The sequence below is a fragment of the Lepidochelys kempii genome, chromosome 20 (assembly GCF_965140265.1).
Source record: "Lepidochelys kempii isolate rLepKem1 chromosome 20, rLepKem1.hap2, whole genome shotgun sequence".
Lineage (NCBI taxonomy): Eukaryota > Metazoa > Chordata > Testudines > Cheloniidae > Lepidochelys > Lepidochelys kempii.
Genome location: NC_133275.1, coordinates 18,186,010 through 18,213,994, shown reverse-complemented (window position 1 = coordinate 18,213,994; position 27,985 = coordinate 18,186,010). Strand labels below are relative to the sequence as shown.

Sequence of the window (27,985 nt, the reverse complement as noted above, 5' to 3'; positions counted from 1 at the left end):
GGCGCCGCTAGGGGGCGAGCGCGGGTCGAGCGGCGTGTCCTGAGCCGGCTTCCGTCGGGCTCTGAACCGGGCCCGGGAAAAGCAGGGGTTGGTGCCTGGTAACGGCTGAGGGGCCGGGGCTTCCCGTGGGGGTGACTGGGGCTCCCTGCTCCAGCGCGGCCCTTTTCCCCAGGCCCGGCCGGGGGACGTGTCCCTCTCTGCGGGCCCACGGGGAGGGGGAGCCTGGGGGCCCCTGGCTCTGCCCAGCCCCGGCGAGGGTGAGGGGGGGTGTTGAGTGGGGCCCTGGGGCCACGGTCTCCCCCCGGGCCTGTGTTGGGACGGGGGAGGCGAATGGGACCCCTTGTCCGTGGGCGGGGTGCTGAGTGTGGGGCCCTGGGGCAGGGGCTCCCCCGGGCCTGCGGTGGGAGGGGGGCCCCGGGGCAGGGTGGAGGGCGATCGGCTTGAATGGGACCCCCCGACGAGGGGCTGCACGCCCGTCTCTGACCCGGCCCTGCCTTCTCCCCAGGGCCTGCAGCAGGATGTGCTCCCTGGCGCTGTTCCCGCCCCCGCCTGCCCCCGGAGATCTCACCCTGTACGAATTCAACAACGCGCTGGTCTCCGGCCACGTCTATGAGACGCTCCCGCTCGCTTTCCAAGACCAGGCAAGTGCTGCCCGACCGAGGGGGCCAGCTGGGGTCTCATAAGAACGGCCACACTGGGTCAGACCAAAGGTCCATCCAGCCCAGTATCCTGTCTATCGACAGTGGCCAGTGCCAGGTGCCCCCAGAGGGAGTGAACTTAACAGGTAATGATCTAGTGATCTCTCTCCTGCCATCCATCTCCACCCTCTGACAAACAGAGGCTAGGGACACCACTCCTTACCCATCCTGGCTAATAGCCATTAATGGACTTAACCTCCATGAATTTATCCAGTTCTCTTTTAGACCCTAAAAGAAAAGGAGGACTTGTGGCACCTTAGAGACTAACCAATTTATTTGAGCATAAGCTTTCGTGAGCTACAGCTCACTTCCTCAGATGCAAATCATGGAAACTGCAGCAGGCTTTATATATACACAGAGAATATGAAACAATACCTACTCCCACCCCACTGTCCTGCTGGTAATAGCTTATCTAAAGTGATCATCAGGTGGGCCATTTCCAGCACAAATCCAGGTTTTCTCACCCTCTACCCCCCACACAAATTCACTCTCCTGCTGGTGATAGCCCATCCAAAGTGACAACTCTTTACACAATGTGCATGACAATCAAGTTGGGCTATTTCCTGCACAAATCCAGGTTCTCTCACATCCCCCCCACAGACCCTGTTATCGTCCTAGCCTTCACAACCTCCTCAGGCAAGGAGTTCCACAAGTTGACTGTTTGCTGTGTGAAGAAGAACTTCCGTTTATTTGTCTTAAATCTGCTACCCATTAATTTCATTTGGTGGCTCCTAGTTCTTCTATTATGGGAACAAGTAAATAACTTTTCCTTGTTCACTTTCTCCACACCACTCATGAATTTATAGACCTCTATCATATCCCCCCTTAGTCTCCTCTTTTCCAAGGTGAAAAGTCCTACCCTCTTTAATCTCCCCTTATATGGGACCTGTTCCAAACCCCTAATCATTTTAGTTGTCCTTTTCTGAACCTTTTCTAAAGCCAGTATATCTTTTTTGAGATGAGGGGACCACATCTGTATACAGTATTCAAGATGTGGGTGTACCATGGATTTATATAAGGGCAATAAGATATTCTCTGTCTTATTCTCCATCCCATTTTAATGATTCCTAACATCCCGTTTGCTTTTTTGACTGCCGCTGCATACTGCGTGGATGTCTTCAGAGAAATATCCACGATGACTCCAAGATCTTTCTCCTGATTAGTTGTAGCTAAATTAGCCCCCGTATGTATGTATAGTTGAGGTTATTTTTTCCAATGTGCATTACTTTACATTTATCCACATTACATTTCATTTGCCATTTTGTTGCCCAATCACTTAGTTTTGTGAGATCTTTTTGGAGTTCTTCACAGTCTGCTTTGGTCTTAACTATCTTGAGCAGTTTAGTATCATCTGCAAACTTTGCCACCTCACTGTTTACCCCTTTCTCCAGGTCATTTATGAATAAGTTGAATAGGATTGGTTCGAGGATTGACCCTTGGGGAACACCACTAGTTACCCCTCTCCATTCTGAAAATTTACCCTTTGTTCCCTGTCTTTTAACCAGTTCTCAATCCATGAAAGGATCTTCCCTCTTATCTCATGACAACTTAATTTACGTAAGAGCCTTTGGTGGGGGACCTAGTCAAATGCTTTCTGGAAATCTAAAGACACTATGTCCACTGGATCCCCCTTGACCACATGTTTGTTGACCCTCTCAAAGAACCCTAATAGATTAGTAAGACATGATCTCCCTTTACAGAAACCATGTTGACTTTTGTGCAACAATTTTATGTTCTTCTGTGTGTCTGACAATTTTATTCTTTACTATTGTCTCAACTAATTTGCCTGGTACTGACGTTAGACTTATCGGTCTGTAATTGCTAGGATCACCTCTAGAGCCCTTCTTAAATATTGGCATTACTTTAGCTATCTTCCAGTCATTGGGTACAGTAGCTGATTTAAAGGACAGGTTACAAACCATAGTTCCACAATTTCACATTTGAGTTCTTTCAGAACTCTTGGGTGAATGCCATCTGGTCCCGGTGACTTGTTACTGTTAAGTTTCTCAATTAATTCCAAAACTTCCTCTAGTGACACTTCAATCTGTAACAATTCCTCAGATTTGTCACCTACAAAAGACTGCTCAAGTTTGGGAATCTCCCTAACATCCTCAGCCATGAAGACTGAAGCAAAGAATTCATTTAGTTTCTCCACAATGATTTTATCGTCTTTAAGTATCTCGCTTTTCCAGGGGCCCCACTGGTTGTTTAGCAGGCTTCCTGCTTCTGATGTACTTAGAAAAACGTTTTAATACTTTTTGAGTTTTTGGCTAGCTGTTCTTCAGACTCCTTTTTGGCTTTTCTTATTACATTTTTACATTTAATTTGGCAGTGTTTATGCTCCTTTCTATTTACCTCACTAGGATTTGACTTCCACTTTTTAAAAGATGCCTTTTTATCTCTCACTGCTTCTTTTACATGGTTGTTAAGCCACGGTGGCTCTTTTTTAGTTCTTTTACTGTGTTATTTAATTTGGGGTATACATTTAAGTTGAGCCTCTTATGGTGTCTTTGAAAAGTGTCCATGTAGCTTGCAGGGATTTCACTCTGGTCACTGTACCTTTTCATTTCTGTTTAACTAACCTCCTCATTTTTGCATAGTTTCCCTTTCTGAAATTAAATGCCACAGTGTTGGGCTGTTGAGGTGTTCTGCCCACCACAAGAATGTTAAATGTTGTTATATTATGGTCACTATTTCCAAGCGGTCCTGTTATAGTTACCTCTTGGACTAGATCCTGCGCTTCACTCAGGACTAGATCGAGAGTTGCCTCTCCCCTTGTGGGTTCCTGTACCAGCTGCTCGGAGAAGCAGTTGTTTAAAGTATTGAGAAATTTTATCTCTGCATTTCATCCTGAGGTGACATGTACCCAGTCAATATGGGGATAATTGAAATCCCCCACTATTACTGAGTTTTTTATTTTGATAGCCTCTCTAATCTCCCTTAGCATTTCATCATTGCTATCACTGTCCTGGTCAGGTGGAATTACTATCCATAGAGATTCTATGGACCATGTGGATTCATTTAAGATTTTTATTTCATTTGATTCTACATTTTCTTTCACATACAGTGCCACCTCCCCTCCCCCTCCCCCCCACGACCTCTTCTGTCCTTCCGATATATTTTGTACCCTGGAATATTTTGTCTCCTCCTCTTCCAGGGCTGGCCTCCAGCACAGGTTTCACCAGCTGCTTCTTGGAGACTCTGTCCCTCCTGGATGGGCCTGCTCTCCCCAGTGGCAGGTGAACCAGAAGGAGACCAGTGGACTGAACCCATCTGCTGCTCCAGACCAATGGACGGCCTGGCCTCTTTCACCAGGAGAGCTTTTCGCTGTTTTCTGGTGGAGCAGGACTATAACCCAGCAGAGCTTTGCAGCTCCATGCACAAGCTGGGGTTTAAGTAGATTGGAACAGCAGGGAGCACTCGCCACACCAGCCAAGAAGAAGGGGAGCAGCCTGGGGGAGCGCTGCTTATTCAAGCCATGGAGGGACGGGGTTTGCCCCTCTGGTCGTAGCAGAGGGGCATCTGTGCTTTCTCCCAGGTCCCCCCTACTTTAACCCCTGAGCATGAGGCATCGTTGTCCCTGAAGGATTTTGATGCATGGAAGAGGGAGCTGCCAATCTTAAACCCTCAGAACTGTATTGTGTCACTATTTCCTTGTCCTGCCACATCCATCTTTTTGTGTCCACCTTTGTTGCTTTCCTTGTACTTGGATTTTAAACTTTGGGGGCAGGGACTATCTCTTTGTTCTGTGTTCACAAATTGTCTAGCAGAGTGGGTCCTTGTCCCTCAGTGCAGGTCCTCAACCTGTTTTCTTGATACTTGAAGGTGAGGGAGACTTTGGCTTCTGGCACTTTCCATCTAGCACCAAATTCACAAAAAAAACAAACCCAAAAAAACTTCAAAACCTTTTTTTAATTAATCAACATTTTGACAATTTGTAGCAGCCGCTGTGCCTCCTGGCCCAGTTTCTTTCTGTTTCCTTTCCTATGTGACCTTCTCCTTTTCAGGAATATAGTCAGTTGCCTCCCAATTGCTTATTTCCCCACCTGTAGCTATAATTATGGTGCTGCTTAGCTGGCAATGGAAGCTGGTTTCTGATGCATGAGTTCAGTTAGCGCTCACATTGTTGATGTAAGCAATATGCTAGAAGAACATATTAAGTTGAGAATATATCCTTCAGCTCAAGTTGCTCATTACTTAGAGGATAAGCCCCATCTTTTTGTTCTGTGTTTGTATGAACGCAGTGGGGTCTTGATTAATAACTGGGGTTCCAATACAAATAAGATTCAACCTCTTTCCTCCTTCCTCACGTGTAGGTGCTGCTTTTTCAAAACGTGAATTTAGAATGTCTGGCAGGTGCCAGTCCTGGAGACTGACTCCTTTGTTTACGCACCGAACAGATACAGTCAGGCACAACATGGCAAGCATTCCCTCTATGCTGCCCCTGCCAATGTGCCTCAGCCCTGATCTGAACCAGCCTCTTATTTCTATTTCCAATCAGCCTTTGGCGTCTTTGCTGAGGTTGCCCACAAGAGGGGTCACTTGGCTGGTGGGTTTTGTGATCATAAATATTTACTCTTTTGCATAATGGCCACAATGTGCTAAATGCCTTGCAGACCTTTGAGAAGGCATATTCCCTGGAGCTTACAGACCCTTGACCTGCACTGACATCTGCCAGCTTGTTACATGCAAGTTGCCCAATGATTGGAGAGTGGTAGTAGCTTTCAGCTGCTCTTTGGAAATGGTGGCTTGGAAGTGATTGGTTCTGTGTCCTGTTCCCAAACCCCTCAGCCATTGGTCCTCAGATCAAGTCATTTCACTAGAGTCTGTTTGACTGTGTTTTTTGTGCTTGCAGTTGGCTGATCTGCCTGTCCTAACCATCCCCAAGGAAACCCTGAAAGCTCACAGCCGGCTGGAGCATAGCACAAAACCCGCCTTCATCCACCACCAGGAGACCCTCTGGAAGAGATGTCTCAATGCATGGTGAGCAAGTGTGTGCATGCTCTGAACAGAAAGCAAGGAGGCAGCTGTTACGAAGATTGCAAGCTTTTTGGGGCAGGAACCATCTCTTTAAATATTTGTACAGTGCTTAGCACAATGAGTCCCTGATCTTTGAGTGGGTCGCCGTAGGCACTGCCGTAACACAGATGATAATAATTAATAATCTGGGGTTGGGATGTTGGAGGCTGAGAGGTGACTGTTCCTCAGATAACCCTGATTGTGCTGGCTGGCATTCGGAATTAAAATGGTGTCTCATTTCAGTTCCCTATGCTGGCCTTCTATAGCTCTGCTGGCCTGACCAAGCCCATGCTGAAATTCTCCTTTCAGCTCTCGTTTGCAATCAGTGGAAGAAAAGCCTGGACTGTCCTAAGGGCAGGTACAGTGCTGCTTGAGATGGGAAGGGGTTCTTAACCCTAGACTCTTCTGCAATTTCCAAGGGTGGGTGCTTGACACTTGGAAACTGGGAAATGAGGTTGGTCATTTTTTTTTTTTTTTTTTTGTCCTGAGGTTAACAGGCAGCTCTGCAGCTGGAAAGCAGGTCATAAGCAAGTCCGGTAGCAGGTTTGCCTGGTATAAACTGACAGTTTCCAACAGCTGGGAGGCAAAGGGGTTGGGGGTATTGGATATTGGACCAGGTTGGTGGGAGAGAACCAGCAGTTGAAAAGAGGAAGTCAGAGTTGGTGGCTTTTGTTGAGGGAGGAGTTGCAGTAAGGTGAAGCAGAGCGAACAAGGTGGGGTCGCAGGGAGATTGCGGGCAGCTCTGAAAACAACTTGAGGCCCTGTTTAGAGTCTGGCTCCTGGATACTGTGTCCAGTTCTTCATGCCAGAACGTCTTGCTTACCTACTCACGTGGCTACGGAGAGGGTACCTCAGTAGGGATGGACTGTTTATATAAGGTATGTTACTGTAGTATCTGCGTGCCTCACACAGTTTTTAGGGGATTTATCTCTCTCTCTACTCCCCCAAGTGAGGCAGGGTAGTGCTGTTATCCCCATTGCACAGATGGGGAATAGAGGCACAGAGAGACTAAGTGATTTGCCCACAGCCACGTGAGAAGTATGTGGTGTAGCAGGGAATTGAACCTGAATCTCCCACGTCCCATGCTAGTGACCTGCATTGCTGGGGGAAGAGCTACTCCCCACCCCTGCTGTCTAGCTTAAAACTGTAGCCTTGTGATATGTAGGAGACTCACAGAGTTTTCTGTCCACAGGCGCGATGTGGGAATGTGTGGGGTGCTTAACGAGATAGCAAATGCGGAGGAGGCAGGTGAGTCTGACTGTGGGTTAAGAGAGCAGCCCTGGCTACATGTTGTGAAGGAACTCGGTAGCTGTCTCCTAAATCTTTTCATGCCTTGATCACTCCAGTCCCTTTAGTCCCTGTCACCTGGGACTCTGCTGCTTCCCCCCCCCCCATGCTTTGGACCCCTTTCTGTGTCCCGTCCCTCCCCACCTCCCTGTGGCTCCTCTCTCGGTTACGTGAGTTAGTGAGGAAAGGGTTGTAGTGCTGAGCAGGTCAGCTGGAGTTTGTGGGGATCGGGCTGACTACTTCTGAAACAGCTGAAGCTTAATATGAGATTAAAGCTGCCACTCCGTCCTTTCCTCTCCGTCAGTGCCTAGAGTCACCGTAGGACATAGAGGGAGCTGCTGCTGCCACCGCAACAAAAGCTTAAAGCAAAACCTATCTGCTTATTTCACAGAGGGGAAATAAAACCCAACCAGTATCATCCACTGCACGGAACCTGAAATAACAACCCAACCCATAATGAGAGAGCAGCGGGAGACCGTGGTACAGACACGTCCTGTCTGTTGCTGTCTCGGGGGGGGTGCTGCTGGATCATGCTAGCTCAGTGCTGCTCCCAGGGACACTAGGCTAATGATGTCTGGTTACTGTTGTGTTTAAAATCACATTTGCAGAGTTACATGCTGAGCCTATAAACTACAGGTGGCATGTTGCTTTCAAATGCACATCCACAGCCATAGAACACCATAGTGTTTCCCACTCTGAAGGATCCCAAATAAGCTCTGTGTAGGAATTGCTCCCCTGCCATTCCCTGGAATAGCTGAGTAAATAACCTAGAGATTGCCTTGCTGGTTAGTTCAATGGTGGTCCTAGTTCTGTATCTTGTTCCCAACAGAGGCCAAGACCAGATGCTTCAGACAGAGGTGCAAGAAATCCTCTATGGTATACCTTGCCCCTCAGGGAAAGTTTCTTCCTGACTCCTACTAGGTAGAAGTTGGCTTAATCCCTGAAGTAGGAGGGTTTAGATCTCTGTCAAAACACCTGGGCTTTGGTAGTGCTGTTTTCAGTCCTTACTCTTGTAACTCTGGTGGTTATTTGTAGAAACCTCTAATCCGTCTTTGAATCTTGCCAGCTGTCAGCCTCAGTGACATATTGTGGCAGTGTTCCCCATGCTGTCCCCACTCACAAGTAACAGCTCCTTTCTGATTGTCACTTTTAAATTTGCCATCTTTCAGTTTTGTTAAATCAATAAGTCACTTTCCGTGCACCTCACTCTCCACAATTCCCACCTGATTTTAGCGGACTCACAGCACTTCACTGGGTTTTCCCACACTGTCCGTTGCGAAAGTTTGGCCTGTGCCCCCTCATTGCTGGTTGCTGCCTTTCACCCCGAGGTGTATGCATTTCCATGGCACTTTGGGATCCTTTGGGCAAGACCAGAGCTACAGAAATAGATGGGATTATTTATTAAATCCAGTAATGGTCCATGAGATTCAGACAATACACATGACAGTCCTTAAGTTTCCAGGTTAACTCTAGTCTGTGCATCCTTCTTCACTTCTGTCTTGGAAAATCACAATTCCAGAAGGATTGACGACCCTCTTCTCTTTTCCTTCCCATTCTTATATCCCTCTCTTTCCTTCTAGATCTCCAGTGGATGAAAACAGGATCACGCTGGACTTTGGCTCTGTGCCACTGGGTCTCCTCTCTCCACGGCTCCCTGTTTCCCCATTTGTCAGTGAGTGCTGTGAAGAATGAATCTGTCCCTAACTATTACTGGGGCCTGGTCTGCGCTAGGAAATTACCTTGGTATAACTATGTTGCTCATGGGGTGTGAAAAATCCGCACCCCTGAGCAACGCAGTTAAACTGACCTAACTGTCGGTGTAGACCCTGTCAGCCTAGCTAACTCCTCTTGGGAAGGTGGAGCACCTGTGCAGACAGGAGAACCCGTCCCGTTGGTGTAGGTAGGGTATTCACGGGAGCAGCTGCGCTGCTGCAGCGTTTAAATGTAGGCAAGTCTTGAGTGTCGTGGAAATGCTGGCAGATGTGGCACATCTTGTGATGTTAGCTGCTTGTGCACAACAAGGGGGTGGAGGGTCTGTATGTTTCCCTGACTCTGAAGCTCAGGCTCTAACACGGTGTAACATTGGACCAGCTGGGCAGGAATATAAATGTTGTTCATCCTATTGTATTGCAATTAAATTAGTGGCCTCATGTCCATTTGTGGACTGAGTCCATCCCGTTGCCTTCCAGCAACATGAGAGGTACAATACAGGCATCAAGGAAGCTGGTCTCCTTGCCCAATTAAACATAATGCTTTGAACTTGCAGCACTTTTCACTCAGGTGGGTTGGTATCATTATAGATGGGGAAACTGAAGCAGAGAGAGGGCAAGTAGCTTGTGCCTATGAAGCTTTGTGAGTCAGTGGGAATAAGAACGCAGGTTGCCTGATTCTCAGCCCAGTCCACTAGGCCACAGCTGCCTGCAGGATCCCCTCGACACACAGAAAACTCAGGAGTCCCCAGTCTCTGAATTCATTGCAAGGGGACAGTGATCATAACTGATCAAAGACCAATCGATGCAGACATCCTGTCACTCAGAGGGTGGCAAATACCTCAGGCAGAATCAGTCTGGTAACTGGCATTTTGGCCTAAGGTGTGTGTATTTACAAAGGGTGTCATGTCCAAGTTCACATGTCCAAATTCAGCACCGAGTACAAATGTGGGGCCACCTCAGAGTAATTGAGCAGGATCTGCAAGTTGGGAAGCAGAGTGATTCAGTGAACAGAGTACTGGACTGGGACTTGGCGAGCAGGGTTCTGTTCCTGGCTCTCACTGACCTGCTTGGCCAAGTCACCGATCCACCCCATGCCTCTGTTCCCCCACCCCTTTGTCTATTTAGATTGCAAGTTATTTAGAGTAGGGATTGTGTATCTCCATAATAGAACCCTAAATTCAGCTGACTACTGTAATAAAATAATTAATAGTAAGTTGCCATTTTTAAAACTCAAGCCGGTTAAAATCTTCTCGTTGATAGTGGCTGGGATTTCCAAAGCACTCAACCTTGTTGCAAATCAGTGGATGCCCCTCTGCAAATCCAAGCCATAATGTATTGCTCTAATGCTGGCTTGCCTGGGTACTCCCAAGTCTGCCTACACTGCACTCAAGAAGTGTGAGTGCAGCAAATGTAGTGTGGCTAGCTAGTTCAAAACTAGCTTGAGTAACAATAGCAGTGAAGCTGCAGCGGCAGGGATGATTGCAGGAGCTAGCCCCATGTACTGCTGCTGATACTCATATGTCTATGTGCTGCAGTCATATCTCCCAATTGCAGTGTAGACACGGTCTCTGAATGTTCTTTCTGTCTGGGGAAGGAGAACAACCGGGTACTGAAAAGCAAGGGTTAAATATGGCAGAATATTCCAGAGGAACTGTTGAGGGTGTATATAAGGTGGGTGAGACGTGAAAACCACTTAACTGATAACTGTAACTCCCATCAACTTCTTGTAGCTCCGATACCCACTCCGCAGGCAGCTGCTGTCTTCTCTGTGCGGTTTGCCAGATCTGCCACTGATGTGTTAATTCTTTTTTCATCTATCCTTCAGCTATGCAGCGAAGACATGATTGCAGAGTTCTCCCAGGCGGTGGACTGGTAAGTTCTGCACGTTGAGGCTCTGCAACGTGTGTGTACCTAGCTGGGCTTTTATAAGGGTGCCCATCGTGGTGGGGACTAAGTGCCTGCAGTTTACAGAGAGGAGGAATAGGGCAGTGGTGAGGGTGCAGTGATGAGTGGTTTTGGCTGAGACTCGGGAGACCCAAGTTCAACTTCCTGCTTTGCTTTGGGCAGGTCACTTTGTCTGCCTCAGTTCTCCATCTGTACAATGGGGTTAATGGCACTGCGTGAAAGATGGTGAGCTGCTTGGGTACTACAGCAATGAGGACCTTAGATGTTCACCTAACTCATAGCCATGCTTTTAATCCATGGATCTCCAAGTGCTTTGTGCAGGAGATCAGGATCATTAGCCCACTTTACAGATGGAAAAATCGAGGAGGAAATTATTTGCCCAAGGTCACTCAGTAGTGGCGGGACTAGAACCCAGGTCTCCTGAGTCCTAGCCCAGTGTTCTGGCCACTGAGCCACAATGCCTGTGTAGAGTTACTCTCTCTCTGTTTCAATTTGATCCTACTTCTGCACCAAACAGGAGTCTTGGTTGCTGTGCACCCCAGGAAATGTTAAATCTAGCCTCCTGCCACCTGTGTGGTGTTATCCCTGTGGTATGTGTGAGGCCCAGAAGTGGAGTGATGTGCCCAAGGTCACGCAGTCGGTGGCACAGTTCCAGCCTCTCTCCCTTAAACTAACAAATATTTTCTGGGAACTGGAGGGATTTGATAATTGGAGAGAGTCCAGCGGAGGGCAGCGAAAATGATCAGGGGGGCTGGGGCACATGACTTATGAGGAGAGGCTGAGGGAACTGGGCTTATTTAGTCTGCAGAAGAGAAGAGCGAGGGGGGATTTGATAGCAGCCTTCAACTACCTAAAGGGGGGGTTCCAAAGAGAATGGAGTTTGGCTGTTCTCAGTGGTGGCAGATGACAGAACAAGGAGTAATGGTCTCAAGTGGCAGTGGGGGAGGTCTAGGTTGGATATGAGGAAACACTATTTCACTAAGAGGGTGGTGAAGCACTGGAATGGGTTACCTAGTGAGGTGGTGCAACCTCCATCCTTAGAGCTTTTCAAGGCCTGGCTTGACAAAGCCGTGGCTGGGATGATTTAGTCATGGTTGGCCCTGCTTTGAGCAGGGGGTTGGACTAGATGGCCTCCTGAGGTCTCTTCCAACTCTAATCTTCTGTGATAGCAGAGGGCCAGGCAGGACCACAGACTCTGAAAAGTGCCTAAGTTAGACAGACCCTGTAGTCCTGTGTTTATTCCCAAGGGCTTCTGGATCCACCTTACTCCCTTTACAAGTCAGAGAGCGAACTATCTAAATGTCAATGCTGCACGCTTCACCTGGGCTCTTGGTATTGTCCTGGGTTCTCTCTGCTACCACTGGCACGAGAAAGTGGGACTTGGCTCCAGCCAGCCCTCCTGTGGCTGTGTCACCCCTTGCAGGACTAAGGGGAATCAACAGTCGTGTGTCCATGAAGCCAGTAGATCAGACTTGCAGCCTGTGGGAGTCTCTCTTCAGGCCTGTTCAGTTTTGTGCACAGTCCAGTCGTACACATTGGGCACTGCTGGAGATGGAATACAGGCCTCGATGTTCCAGCACTCAGATTCAGAAAGGCATTCTCCAGGATATTGCTGTATCTGACATGGCGCTCTTTGTCCTGTCGTCTCTCAAGCTCTGTGTATGCTGTCAGTGGTACTTATCTGGCCCCCACTCAGTAGTATCTGAGAATCTCAATCTTAGACAAACTGAATTCTCAAAGGTTACTCCTCTTGGGAAGGATGAAAGTTTGAGGAGACCTTGCTGGGGTTTGAACCTGTCTTTGAACCTGATGCTTTGCCTTTTCTAAGCCGTCCCTTACTGTCTTTACTATCTGGCAATCCTGCTTTGCATCTCAGACTGTCAGACCCTTGGGGCTGTGTAACACAGTATGATCCCTTCTCTCTTGCTCATTGTTTTTCCAGGGCTGGCTGCTCCATCCGGGCTTTTGCCTGGCACCCTCATTCCAGCAAGTTTGCAGTGGCCCTTTTGGACGACTCCATCCGAGTTTACAACACAAACAGGTGAGGAGTGTCAGGTTGCCCGTACTGCCGCTGGCAGAGTAAAGACGCACTGAGGCTGCAAAGCTTGTGTGATGGCGAGGGCTCATGCAGTGAGGTACGGACACCTCCGTTGCTGCTACAAAGACCTCTATGGATCCCTGTTCTTGGGGTCTGGGAGCCTGAGCCACAAGCTACTGGAAACAGCACTCCTCAGAGGCCGCCTAAGCAGTGCTTTGCTGGCCAAGCTTGGGAAAGGGAGGTGCAGCCCCAGTTGTCTCCAGTCCTTCCTTCCTGCCATACCTTGCAGGGACAGGAATCTGGAGCTGTGACTGAGTCTGCCTTTGCCAGATATCTCTTGGCAGGGTCATGCCCACAGGACTGTGAGGCAAGGCTCTGAGCCTTCCTGCTGCAGGAGTCCCCGTGCATAAAATCTGCAGCTCCGCGCAGCGTCCAGACGGGCTGTCGTCTGCTCCTGAACCCTTAATTCAGGGTTCTAAGCTGACTCCCATGCTCTTGCTAGTGCATACGAAGACTGAGGTTGTTGTGGGCCCCGTGGAAGCTGCAAACTGATGTCCTCAGCAAGAGGGGAGTGTGCGCCCTGTGTTTTGGACCTCTGTAGCAGCACAGTTGTTAGACCTTTCTCTAGTTCAGCAGGTCAGGTTCCTAGAATTACACTGACAGTGCGAGGCCCTTCTGCACTGAAGCCTGTTAAGACCTTGGTGGTTGCAGCCAGTGTCTTTGTTCTGAGCATGAGGCTAAGGAGATTCCCTAGGAAGTTCCCTTCTTCCCTCTCAAGTGCCTTCAGGCCTCCAGGCTCCTTACACAGCCTCGAGAGCCCATATGCCCTGCCCTGACGCTAAGGGAGAGAAGGTGGTGCCGTGGGGTAGTTCCTCAGCACCAAGACAGTGAAGGCAGTTCCAGTGAAGGCAACACTTCAGCTCTGGGTCTCTTGGCACCAAATGCCACCATTCCAAATGCTTCTCCAGTATGTCCCAAAGACTCTGCATCCTCTCCTCCCTCTCCTCCCCTCTGTAACCCACCTCTTATCCCTGAGCTAGCCACTCCTTCCATCACACACTCGTCTTCAGCTCTTGGCAGGTTTTTTGTGTTCCCAGAATTTCTCACTCTGTAGCAGAAGTTCTTATCAGACGTTTAGTAAAATCTCCAGATCCTGCTGCTAGCCTACTTCCAGTTTTCTCTCTGTTTCCCCCCTCTGTTGATGCAGGCCATCCCATCGAAGGAAAACAGCACTCGCTGTGCATAGTGGGGAAAGGTGGAATGACACTGCAGCTGGGTGACGTCCGCTGTCAGTAAGGCCTGGCCCTTGAGGGTTATTGATAGGAGCCAGATAAGTGTCAGATAAGTGGCTGAGCAGAACACCCCCCAGTTTGGGGTTCAGACCAGTCCTGTTACTGAGGATGTCCCATGGGGGTCCTTCTCCCAGCTCCTCATACAAACCTTTCCTGTGAGCACCTGTGGAAGGGGCGTGTTGGGGCCCAGCACTGACCCCATGTTTCCTGGAGAGCAGGTATGCTCCCGCAGTCTCTTGAAGCCAGCATAGCTCCTCTGGCATGGAGGCCTCCTCTAGACCAAGGGCCAGAATCGTTAATAGCGCATCTATCGCCTCGCCAAGCTAAGCAGCAGCTGTCAGTAAGGGCTGATCCATTTGTCTTCAGGTTAACACTTAAGAAATCCATATTCACGTCACTAGGTGGCTGGGCTAAGCAATATTGCTCTCGTCTCATGTGCTTCCTGGAGTTTGTCCCTCTTCCCATGTGATGGCTCAGCAGGCAGAGCAGGTTCAGACTGTCTCCCACTGGCCTGCGAGAGGCTTAGTTAGGGGAGGTCTCACTTTTTCCCCTTGGGCATGCATTGAATTTCGTCTCTCCTGCAGGTCTCCCCACTCTCCAAGTGGGTCCCAGCTAGCAAGTAAAGGCATCCTTAAAAGAAGACTCTCCCAGCTCATTCTGAAGTGCTGCCGGCTTTCCCCTCCACAGGCTGCATCCCCTGGCTGGACTTTCTTGCCAGCATGTGCCAAATCACATCCATTAACTGCTGGGACTAGGCTGCAGGCTGCACCGGGCACGCCGCTTAAACAAACTAGGTGCGCTGCCATCTCCGTCCTCTTGAGCCTCTGAATGTTGCAGCTCTGCCACCCTGGGTGGTGATCTCGTCAGGTTCCCACAGGCTTAGCAGTGTCAGGGCCTGGTCATTACTTCAGGGGACTCCACCAAAGAAAACCCAACATCTTGCTGGAAGTGGGATTGGCGATTCAGTACAGCTGCACTGCGCTCAGTCAGTAGTGACCTGGTGTGGTGCTAGGGGGCGCTGTCTTTCAGAGTAGGTATAAAACCGCTCCTGGATGATCTGTGAATTGGCCGCAAGTAGTTAGAACTTTTCCCAAGAATCAGTGTGTTCTGGTCAAATCCCCCTGGTATTCTCCACCTCCTGCACTGAGCTGGTGTGCAGTGCTATGACACAGCTGCTGTGTCTCCCCCACCCCAGGGGGGGCCATGTTTCAGTGGTATGTGTGCGGGCTCTGGGATCATTTCTTTCTCTTTGGTTATACCCATTACCTGAGTGCCTCATAATCTACAACACGTTTACCTTCAGAACTCCTGTGAGGCAGAGCAATGCTATTACACCTATTGACAGAGGCACAGAGACCAAGTGTCTTGCCCAAGATCCCACAGGAAGCCTGTGTCAGAACAGGGAATCGAACCTATGTCTCTAGAGTCCAGTCTGGTGCCCTAACCCCTAGGCAATCCTTCCTCTCCATTTAGGACAAAAGGTGCCATAGAAATAGAAGATTGTGTTAGGTCTCATAGAACTATGCCGTATGCACATCTCGGGCATCCACCCAGGCAGAGTATCTGGAGCTGATGACTGGGCAGAGGCAGATACCAGAGGCGCCGGTTACCTTGCTGCTGCTGCTGTGAATGCTGCCTTTGTCTCCCATGTCACACCCCTCTCTCCTCTCTTGCAGCGCGACGGTCCCCATCCTGAAACACCGCTTGCAGAGGAATGTGGCCTCGATGGCGTGGAAGCCACTGTGTGCATCCATCCTCGCCGTGGCATGCCAGAGCTGTGTCTTGGTTTGGCACTTGGATCCTACTTCCCTTTCCACCAGGTAACCAGCCACCTGGAGACATGGTCGTGCCCCTGTGGTCTCTTCCCATGTTGCTGGCATCTCTCTGCTGGCAAGGAGGCTGCCTCTAAAGCCAGGGCCAGAATCCTATGTGTCTAGTGTGGTTATAGCACACCCATTACTTGGGCAAGCAGAACAGCATGTGTCATTAAAAGCCCAGTTCAGTGGCATTTGGATCAACACCACCTACCCATCAACAAGCCACCTGACACAGACAGATGTAGCTACATGTCCCCTGGAAATAAGCAGCTGCTGCCAGCCTCCCTGGAACATGTCATAGCAGTTTGGCCCCTACTAGCAAGGTCTCTCTCCTCTCCTTCAGGCCTTCCTCTGGCTGCGCCCAGGTGCTTGCCTTCACCGGTCACAGTCCCGTCACCAGCCTGGCATGGGCCCCCAGTGGAGAGATGCTGCTCTCGGCCTCGCCTGTTGATACTGCCATGCTTGTGAGTAAGGCGGGCCCTCCTACGTTTCTCTCCGCCTGTGTCCTCCTGTAGTGTGGGGAGTGGCTGGGGTGTCTCTACCACTCAGTGCTGGACGGAACAGCAAGACCTGCTGAACTCTCAACCACATGCCCTAGTAGATGCGTGTGACTGTTTCAAAGGGTTTCCACTAGTAACTGTGTGTCTAGTTGGTCATCCCCAAGGTTTGAACCTGCGACGTCTGGGTCTAAAAGCATGGGTTTCTACTGCCTGACCTACCAATCCAACTCCGCTAACTAAGAGGCAGTAGTGGGCTCACATCTCTACGGCCCGGGCACCAGAGTGGGACAAGGATCTATATAGATACTAATGTAGGTCACGTTAGCATTATTCCCTAGACCAGTGGTGCTCAAGGTAGCCTCATACTGCTGGTGTGCTGCAGAGGACTGGAAGGAACCTCCTGGGTCCTCAAGTCCAATCTCCTGCCATCACAGGCAACCCCTTGCCAGAGGTCTGTTGAAAGCCTGCTGGCGACATTGCTGCCTTTCTAGTTTCCAGCTGCCAAACTCCAGTAAGACAGCTAAAAATACATTAAATTGGGTCCTGATCTTACTCTTCCATGTAGTTGCCACAAGGATGCTGTGTGATGGAGAACGGGAGGGGAGGGGGCCTCTGCAGTCACGCCTGGCCCAGAGGTGCCCGGGAGACCATCTCCGTATTAAGATGAGGGCCGGGCTTTGAGAATCTGAGCTCCCCCGCTCTAGACTGGCCTCTGTCTATGAAGACCCTGAGATGGAGTCCAAGATGGCACAGATGGTGATAGTGTCGCTGCAGGCCTGGGTTCGATTCCGCCCAGCTCAGTTTTGCAGCAGTCGGCCACCTCTATTCAGAAGCCGCGCGCTGCAGCAACAGGGAGCTGCAGGTCGGGAATGAGCTCTGTCACCAAGTTTTCTGGGGCTCGGGTCAGGAATGAGGGGCACTGACCGTGCTGCTGCAAGGCGTGGGGGGCAGGGAACCTGACGGGACTAGCAGGACGGTGGGTCAGGGTTAAGGGCCATTGGCGGCACTTTGTGTGGGAGGCACTTAGGACTGGAATTGCAAAGGGGCCACGGGTAAGGATTGAGGTGTGTTGAGCAAAGAGTGCGCCTGGCTCAAGCTAGCTCTGTCTGTGAGCGATATCTCGACTCCCTGATAGAATTTTAGGGCCAAAACCTCCTGGCCTTGGGGCAGCCTGTCTGCTGCTGTGAAGAAGCCCCAGGTTCAATTTCTAGATTCTGCGGTTTCTTCCTGGCCAGCAGGACCTGGGTGGTTTGGAGGCAGAATGCTTGAGTTTAGGCATGGGGCAAGCTGTGTGCCTATGGGCTTGTGACTGAAGGCCACTAAAGTTCATTCTTGATGCTCAAATCCACTGTGTGTGATTCACAACTTCCAGAGGTTGCAGAGAGCTGCAGAGTGGGAACTGGTCTCTGACATGACCAAAGGGACTAAAATTGCTCTGACCGGGGGGAAACCAATCCCTCCTTGATGTGCTGCAAGGCTGAGGCCTCTACTGATGCTGTGATGGGTTAATATTGAAAACCGTGGCTGGTGTCTGTCATCCTCTTCCTGGTATAGCAAGAGCCTGCCTGGAAGATAGCTGAACCAGCGAGCAGAGGGGCACAGAACCTTTCCAACTCCCAGCTGTGTATGGGTTGGAGGGAGACAGATTTGTTTTTCCAGTATGTTACCCTCATCATCTTCCCCCCTCACTCCCCCCCACGCTTCTCTCCCTCTCTAGGTGTGGGACGTGTCCACGGAAAACTGTGTCCCACTACAGTGGTTTGGAGGGGGTGGAGTCACTTACCTTGCTTGGTCACCCGATGGCAGCAAGGTGCTAGCAACCACACCCTCAGCAGTGTTCAGGTGAGGATGAGGACTGCTGGGACCCATGGGAGCATGGTCTAGTGGTTAGAGCATGGGACTGGGAGCCAGGACTCTTAGGGTCTCTTCTCACCTTTGGGCTGGGGCAAGTCACCTCCTTTCTCTGCATGTCTGCATCTTGATCTGTAAAATGGAGAGGATGTTATGGACCCATCTCAGAGGGGGTTGTCAGACTTCATCTGTAAAGTGCCTTGAGATGTGGGGGTGAAAGATAACAGAGAAGTTCTTCACTCTTCTGCTGCAGGCAGGTGATATCTGGGTGACAGCATCTCTGAGCCCTCCATCACTGCAGGTTTTCTGCCTTCGGAGTCCCATGGCTTTGCTGTGTCGGTCTGTCCCTCCCCTCCTCCCCAGCCAGTAACGTCTTCCCCTTGCCTAGCACCTGCCATCATCCAAGGAGCTCCAAAATGTTCTGCAAACTTTAGCAAAGTCTCACACTCCTCAAGGAAGCAGCTGCTCTGTGGCTTAGTCAGTCAGAGGCAGAACCCAGGAGCTGACATGCCCCAATTGTCTGTGAAGACCATGTTGTCTGCCTGTTGATGGCAGTTGTTTGGTTCCTCTCAGAGAAGCAGAACTGGATTAAACCTTGTCTCTCAACGGTCTTGGGTCTAACACAAGAATTGAAATGGAGATGCTGGAAATACAGTGAGTCTGTGCTCTCATTCACCTCATCCTATGGTCTCTTCCAGGGTGTGGGAAGCTCAAATGTGGACGTGCGAGAGGTGGCCCACCATCAAGGGGCACTGCCAGGTATGTGGGGTGGAGGGTTGTTCCTGATTCCGCGCTAGTGAAGGGGAGAGCACTGAGCAGATTGGTTTTTGTGAAGGTTAACGGACAAACAGCTGAACAGTGAGATCCTTCCCCTATCACTGCCCTGCTACGTACCAGGTACACAGGAGCAGATGCAGTGAGTCGCCCTGCCTTGACCATTGCCCTCTTGCGGGGTGAGACTAGCTCTCTGCTTTGTTCTCCAGATTGGCTGGGCCCTTCCTGATGCAAAATTGGGAATTTGATCCAAATTGGGTTAGTGAGTTTTTGTTTTGTTTTGTGCAGACTCCCATCCTGTAGGATAAGCACAGATAAGACCCACCAACCTCCAGCCCCCTGCAACAGGCAACCCCTTGCCAGAGGTCTGTGGAGAACATGGCTGCCTCTCCTTGTTTCCAGCTGTCAAGCTCCATTAAGTCAGCTAAAAATGCCTTCACAGAAAGAACCTTGAGCTGGATCACTGCGGTGTAAGGCCAGTGCTTCATCCCCAGCACCACAGACTTAAACTTCTGTCACGTGATGGAGTCTTCCCTTGTTCCTGTGTTGGGGTGGAGAGACTTTTCCTTACCTGAGGGTGAAACGAAGTCCTCGATCTGTGCTCATAAATACTCCAATTCTGATCCAAAGGGGATATCAGCCCTGGCTGAATTCCACTCTACCTATCTAAACTCCCCCTGCAGTGCGAGTTGGCTGCTGGATTCTCCTTCCCTCCCTATCCTAAACTGTTGTGTTACAGCAGTGCTGTGCAGCAGCTGCTGAGTTAGATACAGAGGTGGCTGCGTTTCCGTGGTGGGCAAATGATGCCATATGGGTTGAGCCCTTAAAAGCTGAGTTAGCCACATGACTTCCAGGAACGTTAAGGGGAAGCTGTGTGGCTAGCTCCCTCGTCAACTCTGAGGATAAAAGGTACCATGTTGCAAGTTGTTCTCATGGTCTGGTTTTAAACGCGTCCCTTTCCTTCCCACAGACAGGGTGCTGGAGCCCTGACGGCAGCCGATTGCTCTTTACGGTCCTGGGGGAGTCGGTCATTTACTCCTTGTCCTTCTCAGAGTACAGTGGTGAGTACGTTAAACTTTCCAAGAGGAGATAGCCGATTCCACCAGATTGTTGTCTGATTCCCATAGCCACACTGGTCTCCCGGACGCTTTCCAGCCAGAGCTTTGCCTTCCTCCTATGTGATCTTGTTAATTTCCTCCTGGTCTGGTGAGCACACCCTGGGTGCTGACTATGAAACACCCCAACCAAAGCCAGTGTTCGGACTCATCTTTCATTCTGTTTCCTCTCCCCCTCCTTAATCCAGCCCATGTGCCATAACATCCTGTAGTGCTACGTATCCTAGGCACACTCTAGTGGCGGGGCAGAGCTCTTCATGAATCTCACAATGTTGTAGTTCTGAGTTACTGGTCATTAGCCCACTGGGGGGAGATTTTCAGAGGTACAAAGGGCAGTTAACTGTCCAACTGTTATGGACTTTCAGTGGGAATTGGGCACCTAATTCCTCTCTGAAACGGTGAAAATCTCCACTTTGTAGTCTAAACCACAATGCAGCTGCTTCTGGGGTGGGGCAAGGATTCTTTTCAACAGTGCACAGCAACATAAACAGTGATTTAGGCCAGGAAACGGAGAAGAATCCTGCATCCAATCCGAAGTGCAGGGGCAATTTAGGGAGGCAGAACGGAACGATCCATCGTGGAATTTGGTCAGGACATGGGGGGCCAACACAGCAGCAACAAACTGATTCACGTTGCTCAGCACACGACTCGGCAACTTTAGCTACTAGCTGTGTGGCAGAATTCACCTGTCTTGGTCTCTTCTATTCCAGGCGAGATGCAAGGGCAAGTCGGAGGGTCAAAAACGGCGTCTATTGTGGCAGACCTGTCCGAGACCACCTTCGAGACGCCATATGGGGAGGAGAGGTGAAGACAGGGTAGCTGGCCCCGCTACAGGGCTGCGGTGGGAAGACCGAGTGAGGGGACGGTGCTGCAGATTCAGATCCTGAATGGAAGATGCAGGCGCTGATGCCTTAACATAGCCCCTGTGCTTGTTACTCAGATTTGTGTGTGGGGTGTACAGGGGCATCGCTCAGTGCTTACATGACATTTCTCTCCCACTTTCTTTTGTGGGTGATTTCAGTGGCAGATCGATATCATTGCCCAGAGCCTGGTGTAAAACTGGCAGGCCCTTTTCTCTCTTCCCAGATGTTTATCTCTGCACCCATCAGGGCCTGCAGCAAGCCTAGGTGATTGCAATTCTGGGTAATTCCTGGGGTGGGAGAACTAGGTATAGGGTGGTTGCATGTAGCAAACAAACTAAGCTGAGCTCAGCTGACTTGTCACATGTGACTTCATCCGAAGGGGTCCCAAGCCAAGGCTAAGGGTGGAAGACATGTGTGTCCCAGTTATGCTACTCTATCTCCATAGGATAGAAATTCTGTGATGCAAAAGGCAGCTTGGAACAGAGCTTGCTTGCTTGCTAAGGAAACTGTGTGTGTGGGGTGTGGGCTTCTTCCAAGCCCATCTAGCGAGCGAGGCGGCAGGCAGCATTCCTGGCAGCTGAGCCTAGCTCACACTGATGCTACTCTCAGCAAGAGGAGCTCTAATGCCCGGTGTGTTGGTTTCAGGATCGGAGGGGAAGTGCACTCCATGGTCTGGGACCCCAGGGGCGAGAGGCTTGCGGCTCTCATCAGAGGTAAAACCTTAAGTCCTTCAACCCCCTCACTCTCAAATGGGATTTTCCTAAGCGATCTTGGCTTGTGTAGCTTGGTTCCCCCACCCAGTGTGAGGTTAAACAGTGAGTGGGAGCTAGATAATGCAGAAGGGGAAGGGAGGTGCAGCTAGCTCCAGCTGAGAGCAGTGGATAGTCTCCTCTCACTCCGGAACCGCCCCTCGCCTGAATAGCCTCTTCCCCATCTGCATTAAACAGCTACTCCTGCCCCACAAATCCCCAGGCAAGGAATAGGGTGGGCTCCACCCTGCCACTGGGTCTCAGCCTTCACCTGCATGAGCCTTCTCCTTCAGATGAGCCTGTAAACTCTCTGGAGCAAGGACCTGCGTGTTCATACAACACCCAGATGGGGCCCTGGTTCTGATCTGGTATAACAATAACCAGAGGGGTAACAGGGGAATGCTCTGTTGCTGCCATTAGACCTACCATCTAGAGGCCATTCCCAACCCACTGAACCATCCAGTCCCCTGATCTCATGCAGAGAAGTCCTGTGTGCTGCGTAGGAAGCCCAGCCGAAGAGAAGAGGAGTAGCTGCAAAACCAAGGCCAGTCAGGATGCATGGTACAGTGGCAAGCCATGACTGGCACCCTGTGCTGTGTCATACCCCCCCACCCCCAACCCCCAGCTTACTACAGTGGCCCATGAGTGAGAGCAGGTGTGTCCTGCATGGATCTAAGCATATAAAATTGCATGCTTGAGAGACTTAAGACAATCCTCTAATCTGCATTTTATAGCAGCAGGCGGGAGGCTGCTGGGATTCTCTTCAAAGCCTGGTTGTAAATGAGCCACCTTTGTTATTCAGAGAGCAGGAACCCAATGGGATATGGCTGTAGTAACCCCCTCAGAGAGCTAGTGCATCTCCAAAGGCAGCCGGCTGTCAGCAATGTGGACAAACTGGTGTCATTCCTGCCTAGGGTGAAAGGCTGGCCTGGCAGGGGAGTTTCCCGCACCTTGGCCTGAAGGCACTTTCCATCTGTTCGAATGCCCCTTTGTACCACTTGAGCAGTGTCAAGTGGCCTTAGCCATGAGAATCAGCCACCTTCTGTATTAAAAATGCTTCTTTCCTCTGTTGCCCTGTGAAAGGCCCCACAAGTGACGGGGAAATGGGCTTCTCCAGCGTGCTGTGCAAAGCACACAGTAAAGCCACTGATAAACTAGGAGGAACACTTATTCCCCCCGTCCCACCCCGAAATCTTTCAGTTGTAGGCATCTTAGGGGGTGGGATTTTTCAAAAGTGGAGCAAAAGGATGGTTAGAGCTCCAGCCTGGGACTGAGGGAAACCAGGTTCAATTCCCTGTTCCACAGACTCCCTTGGGGAAGTCACCTAGCATGTCATGGTTCCCCCTCTGTACAGTGGGGATAACATCTTGTGGCGTGGATAAATAGGTAAAGACTATCTGAGCACCCCCACAATGAGGGCCAAATAGGTACTGTAGATGCTCCCCCTTACCATAGCATCTTTGCACCCCATAATCTTTACTGTATTTACTCTCACAACACTCCTGTGAGGAAGGGCGTGGCTATTATCCCCATTTTATGGGCAGGGAAATGAGGCACAGAGACCAAGTGACTTGGCCAAGGTCATCCAGGAAGCTTGTGGCAGAATAGGGCTTGAACCCGGGTCTCCCAAGTCCTAGGCTAGAACCACTCTTGGATTTCACTGTTTCAGTACCTAACGCAGAGTACGAGACCCACTGGCTTTTGATCACCTAAGTGCTGTTGAAAACCCCGCCCTAGGCATTGCTTGTCCCAGTCGCTGGTCAATGACATTCTGATGGAAGTGAGGCTTTCTGGCTCTGATCCAATGTAGAGAAAGGGGATCTGATTAGCGTCCGGGCCACAGCAATCACTTCACCTGTACCATTATCCGAAGTGATTGAAGTTCATTAATAAAGAATCACCCCAGATTCCTGCTGGGACCTGCGGACAAATAGCGATTTACCAAGGCCTCAAACCAGCTTCCGGGCACCACTTGTGTCTGAAAAATAGCTAATGTCCTGTTCACTTGCTTTTTTCCTCTTTGCAGGGAATCCTGAAACCCCTGAAAGCAGGACAATCGTTGCTGTGTTTCGTACCCGCAACAGCCCCGTGTTCGAACTCCTGCCATGGTGCGTACTGGTGGCTTAAGGAGTAGCCCTCAACGCCATAAGATTAAAGGCAGCAGAAGGACTGTTTTGAGCAGTTAGTCTGACCTGCAGAACACAGGCCTAATAGAATTTCACCCAGTAACTCTTGCGTCAAGCCCAGAGCTTCTGTTGGAGTGAGGTCATGTCCTTTAGAGAGATGCATCCAAGCTTGGCATGATACTGGAGAGGGTGCTGGGTTCTTGGTGCCATTCCCTCTGAATCGGCACTAAGTTAACACCCAGAGGTGGTGCTAGGGTGGACTGTGTCACCACAGGGTGCTGTCTTTCAAGTGAGTCATGAAACGGGGATCCTGACTGGCTAGTCCTTAAACATCCATGGTGCTGGGGTGAGAGTCAGGGAGTAGGCTCTGGTGTCCTGGTCAAATTCAAGCTTGTGTAATTCCATTCTGCCTTGTGGTGCTGAGCACCCTCTGTTGGCACTAATCACTGAGGACACGGTGCAGGATCAAGCCCTAAATTTCCCCTAATTGGATGTTGTATTCTGTGGTTCCTGCCCTAAACACTCAAGGAAATGTTAGTATGCGGTGTTGTGCCCCAGAAGTGGCTGCATCTCAGTTGGAGCTATCCCTGCCATCCTGGTCCTTTTTCCTGCTGGCAGGGTGGCTTCCACTGAGTTCCTGTTTTAAAATCAAACAAAAAACCCTCCTTGCAAGACAGGGAATAAGAGAGACACCCATAAGAGTAACAACCCCAACTCCACAACACCAATCCATACAACCCATTAAGGCCCCAGAGCACCGTGACACATCTGTGCAGGTATGGGTCTTTCAGACAAGACTATCAAATCCCCAGATCCTGTCCGTGCCGCATCAATGTTAAAGATCCCGTAGTACTGCACAAGGGTCGGGGGTAAGGGGATTTGCCCCAGGCCCTAAAGCCCAAATGTCCCTTCTCCCTCTCTGTTTGCTCTCCACCCCAGAGGCGGCTGCACCTTGCTGGTGTGGTATTAATAGTTTGTCATAGTCTGACGGCAGTGTAAGTGCCTCCCTCAGTGTGAAGGGGTGGGCAAGGGATCCCAGGTCCTGTTGCTCGTAGCCCAACACTGGAGGAATGTGAGAGTGAGTGAGATCAATTGGTCATGCAGTCACTGTGTCTCCTTTCTCTTCCCTAGTGGCTTCCTGCAGGGTGAGCCAGGGGCTCAGCCGCAGCTGATCGCTTTCCATCCCTGCTTTAAGAAAGGGGCCCTCTTGACTGTGGTGAGTGCAGCCTTGTTTTTTGGGATCTCCTTGGGGGGTCCCAGCTGAGACACTCTGAAGCTGGAGGCTTTCTAAACATAATCCTCCCCCCTGCCACCCACCCTCACAGTCCCTCCACAACAGAGGAGCAGGAAACTACAGGGCTTCAGCAGAGGGGACAGCTCTGTGGCTGCTGGGAATGGGGCTTGAGGGTGCTGTTACCCTAACCCTAGATCTGTTAGCATTGAAATGGGGAGGGGCGGGGGGAGTCATTACCAGACCCCATGAGGGCCTCAGGGGCCTTGAGATCTGCTGGCACTGAGAATGGGAGGTGCTGTTATCCTGACACAGCCCCATACGCTGGGTGTCCGTAGGCCTCGAACTGCCAGAAGCTGGGACTGGACGACAGGCGATGTATCCATCAAATCACCCTGTTCTGTTCATTCCCTCGGAAGCGCCTGGCACTGGCCGCTGTTGGAAGACAGGACACTGGGCTAGATGGACCTTTGGTCTGACCCAGTATGGCTGTTCTTAACTCGGGTTCTGTTGGCATTGGGACATGGGTCTAATTTCCAGCAGAACAGAGATCTAATTGGCTGGGATTTGGGGTGTGTTGCGCAGCTCCTGTGCTCATGTTTCTCTCTCTCCCTCCCCCACCAGTGCTGGTCTACAGGGAGGATCAGCCACATCCCGTTTTTCTTTGTGAGCGCCCAGTTCCCCTGCTTCAGACCCAGCCACAGTCCTGTTGTGGCCCTGAGCAGCAGCAGTGCCAGCGTGCGGGAGCAGCCCTTGTTTTCGGAGCTGTGAAGAGCGGAGCAGGGGACCCTTGGGCAGGGCTCCATTTCAACCCTGCTGGGCCTTTCCTTATGCTAATTGTGCTGTTTAAGGAGTTTCCTTTCGCCCTGCTGCTGGGTAACCACGGTGCTCGCTCCCTGTAATGGTTACTCCTCCCCAGCCTCACTGGGAAGAGAGAGGTGGTCCCAGCACATCCACTGGGGTCAGCTGGGGTGGCAGCATATGCTGGACACTGATGGATTTTATAATTTGTCAAGAGAGCCCCGAGTCTGGAAGGGGAGCAGTTTTGTTTGCTGTATAAACTTGATTGAAGGAGCCAGCACAGAGCATGAGGCCCCGCTTTTTAAAGCGCTCGGTGCTGTCCGGATTAAAGATCACACTTTCATTCTGGCTTCCGTTCTCTTGTACTTCCCAATGTGACCTGAATGGCACTTGCTTTGCAACCACAGCAGCTCAAGGCTGCACTTTCGGCTCCCAGCCTCCAAACGGCTGCCTGTAAAAGGCTAAGTGGTATTTGCGCTGGGGTGGCTCAGAGCCCTGGAGCTATTTAACCCAGGGAGCTGCTCCTGGCAGGTTCTGAAAGAACTAGCACTTCCATGTGCCTTTCATCTACAGCCACCTGGCTTCAGTTCTGCACTTGGTCACAAATGGGGCAAGAGTTTACAGCTTATGTCTGTTCTGCTGTGTGGGCGCAGGCGTGCGGTGACACCTGGGAAAGGGGCAGGCCTGCTTGGAGCTAGGGGGCCTGTTCCTATTAGGCACTGCTGGAGGGCTTTAAAAACAAGTGACACCTCTGTGCCAGGTCAGTATTATCACTATTGGGCTAAACCAACCATACAGTGTGGATCTCCAGCCCCCTCTACTGTCTGAATTACATAGTGGTGTCAGTCACAGTCTGAGCACACTTGGGTCTTTCTGTACAGCCACTGAAGGCTCCTAGTTTGGGATCTAAAAGATCCTGGGTTAAATAACCTCATACTGACAACTCTCCCATAGGTGTCATGTTACATACAGGTTGGCAAGTGTGAGCCTGGAATGGGGGAGTGACTCTGCGCAGTCAGAGGTGGGAGTGGAACCTAAGAGTCCTGCCCGTGTGACATTGCTTCCTTTCTGTATGTTGGATTTGGGTGCCCTGTTCCTGTTAATGGGAACCAGGTGTCCAAAGCTGCTAGGCAGCTCTGAAAAATCTCAGTCCATCTTCCATAAAAGTAACACAGCTGTTCCCATGAGAGAGAATTCTCAGCCCCCAAGCCAGAGTCTCGCATGTCCAGGGCTAGTTCATAAGGGGTGACAGGGAGAGGTGGTGTGTAGGGATAATTCTGAAATTAAAAGAATTAAAGTTTGGTTAAAAAAATGACCTATTTGCTTTATAGTTCGTGGCTAGCAGGGAGAAGGCCGCAATCAACAAGTAGAAGAAGGCTGTGAGAATAATTAGTATTGTAGTGTGGGAAGGATGTATGGTTCCGAAAGTAACTAATGAAGAGCTGCAGTAACAAGACAAAGAAAAACTGTCTTAAAAGAAACCAGCACAAACCTTCCCACAGGTCTGCTGGTAAGCAAGGAGGGGAGGGGAGAGGAGATCAGGGAAGACCTTGGAGGGAGGAAAGTACCAAGGATAAACGGCTTCAAACTTGGTTTTTGCTAAAGTTAGCTTGGTTTTAGCAAGTTAGCTGAAGGGTCTTTATCAGACCCTACCTGATCTTACTGAAGCACGCCAGCGTGAGATGGTTTTCCCTAGGACTGGCCTATTTGTAAGTATACCGATCACATGCTTATGAATACTTCATTACTGTATTGGGTGTAGGGACTGCTTAGGCATGTTTAGAGCCATTGTATAAAATACCATTTGGCCTTTGGAATTAATAAAGGAATTTATGGTTGAATTACTGTCTCGTGGCCTCCTGTACTATTTCAAATATTAATAAATTAATACTATTTAATAAACTATTTAATAAAACTAATTTCAAATATTAATAAATCCAGTATGGTGGTTAATTTATTTCTGTTGCTGTGGGGCGTAGGAGCCTCAGTCAGAGACTGACACCCCGCTGTGCAAGGCGCTGTACTAACAGAATAAAAAGTCCCTGCCCCAAAGAGCTTCCAGTAATGCAGGAGAAACTGGAAAGTGAAATTGGTTAGGAACAAAAGTGAAGCTGACTGGAGTTTTTAATTTGAGTGGAGAGCAAGGCAAAAAGTTATGACCAATAATTGTAAAGCATGAAAAAACTTTAATGGCCCCTTTACTGTGT

General features: G+C 50.2%; 1 protein-coding gene across 7 annotated transcripts; it reads left to right on the top strand.

Annotated features, from left to right (window-relative positions):
• AAAS (aladin WD repeat nucleoporin) lies at positions 1-27,714 on the top strand. 7 transcript variants are annotated; one of them, XM_073318175.1, is made up of 18 exons: positions 1-87; positions 506-641; positions 5,554-5,681; positions 6,910-6,965; positions 8,585-8,676; positions 10,542-10,588; positions 12,564-12,662; positions 14,536-14,745; positions 15,628-15,771; positions 16,112-16,232; positions 17,986-18,110; positions 18,818-18,878; positions 19,864-19,954; positions 20,719-20,812; positions 21,517-21,584; positions 23,647-23,728; positions 24,878-24,962; positions 25,602-27,714. In XM_073318175.1, the coding sequence occupies exons 2-18, from the start codon at positions 519-521 to the stop codon at positions 25,746-25,748; spliced, it is 1,773 nt and encodes a 590-aa protein (XP_073174276.1). In that variant the 5' UTR covers positions 1-87; positions 506-518; the 3' UTR covers positions 25,749-27,714. The 7 variants fall into 7 exon arrangements, with proteins under 7 accessions (XP_073174276.1, XP_073174275.1, XP_073174281.1 ...); XM_073318174.1 differs by having other exon boundaries at positions 48-98; XM_073318176.1 differs by lacking the exon at positions 1-87 and adding an exon at positions 116-257.
• Positions 27,715-27,985: the final 271 nt, after the last annotated feature.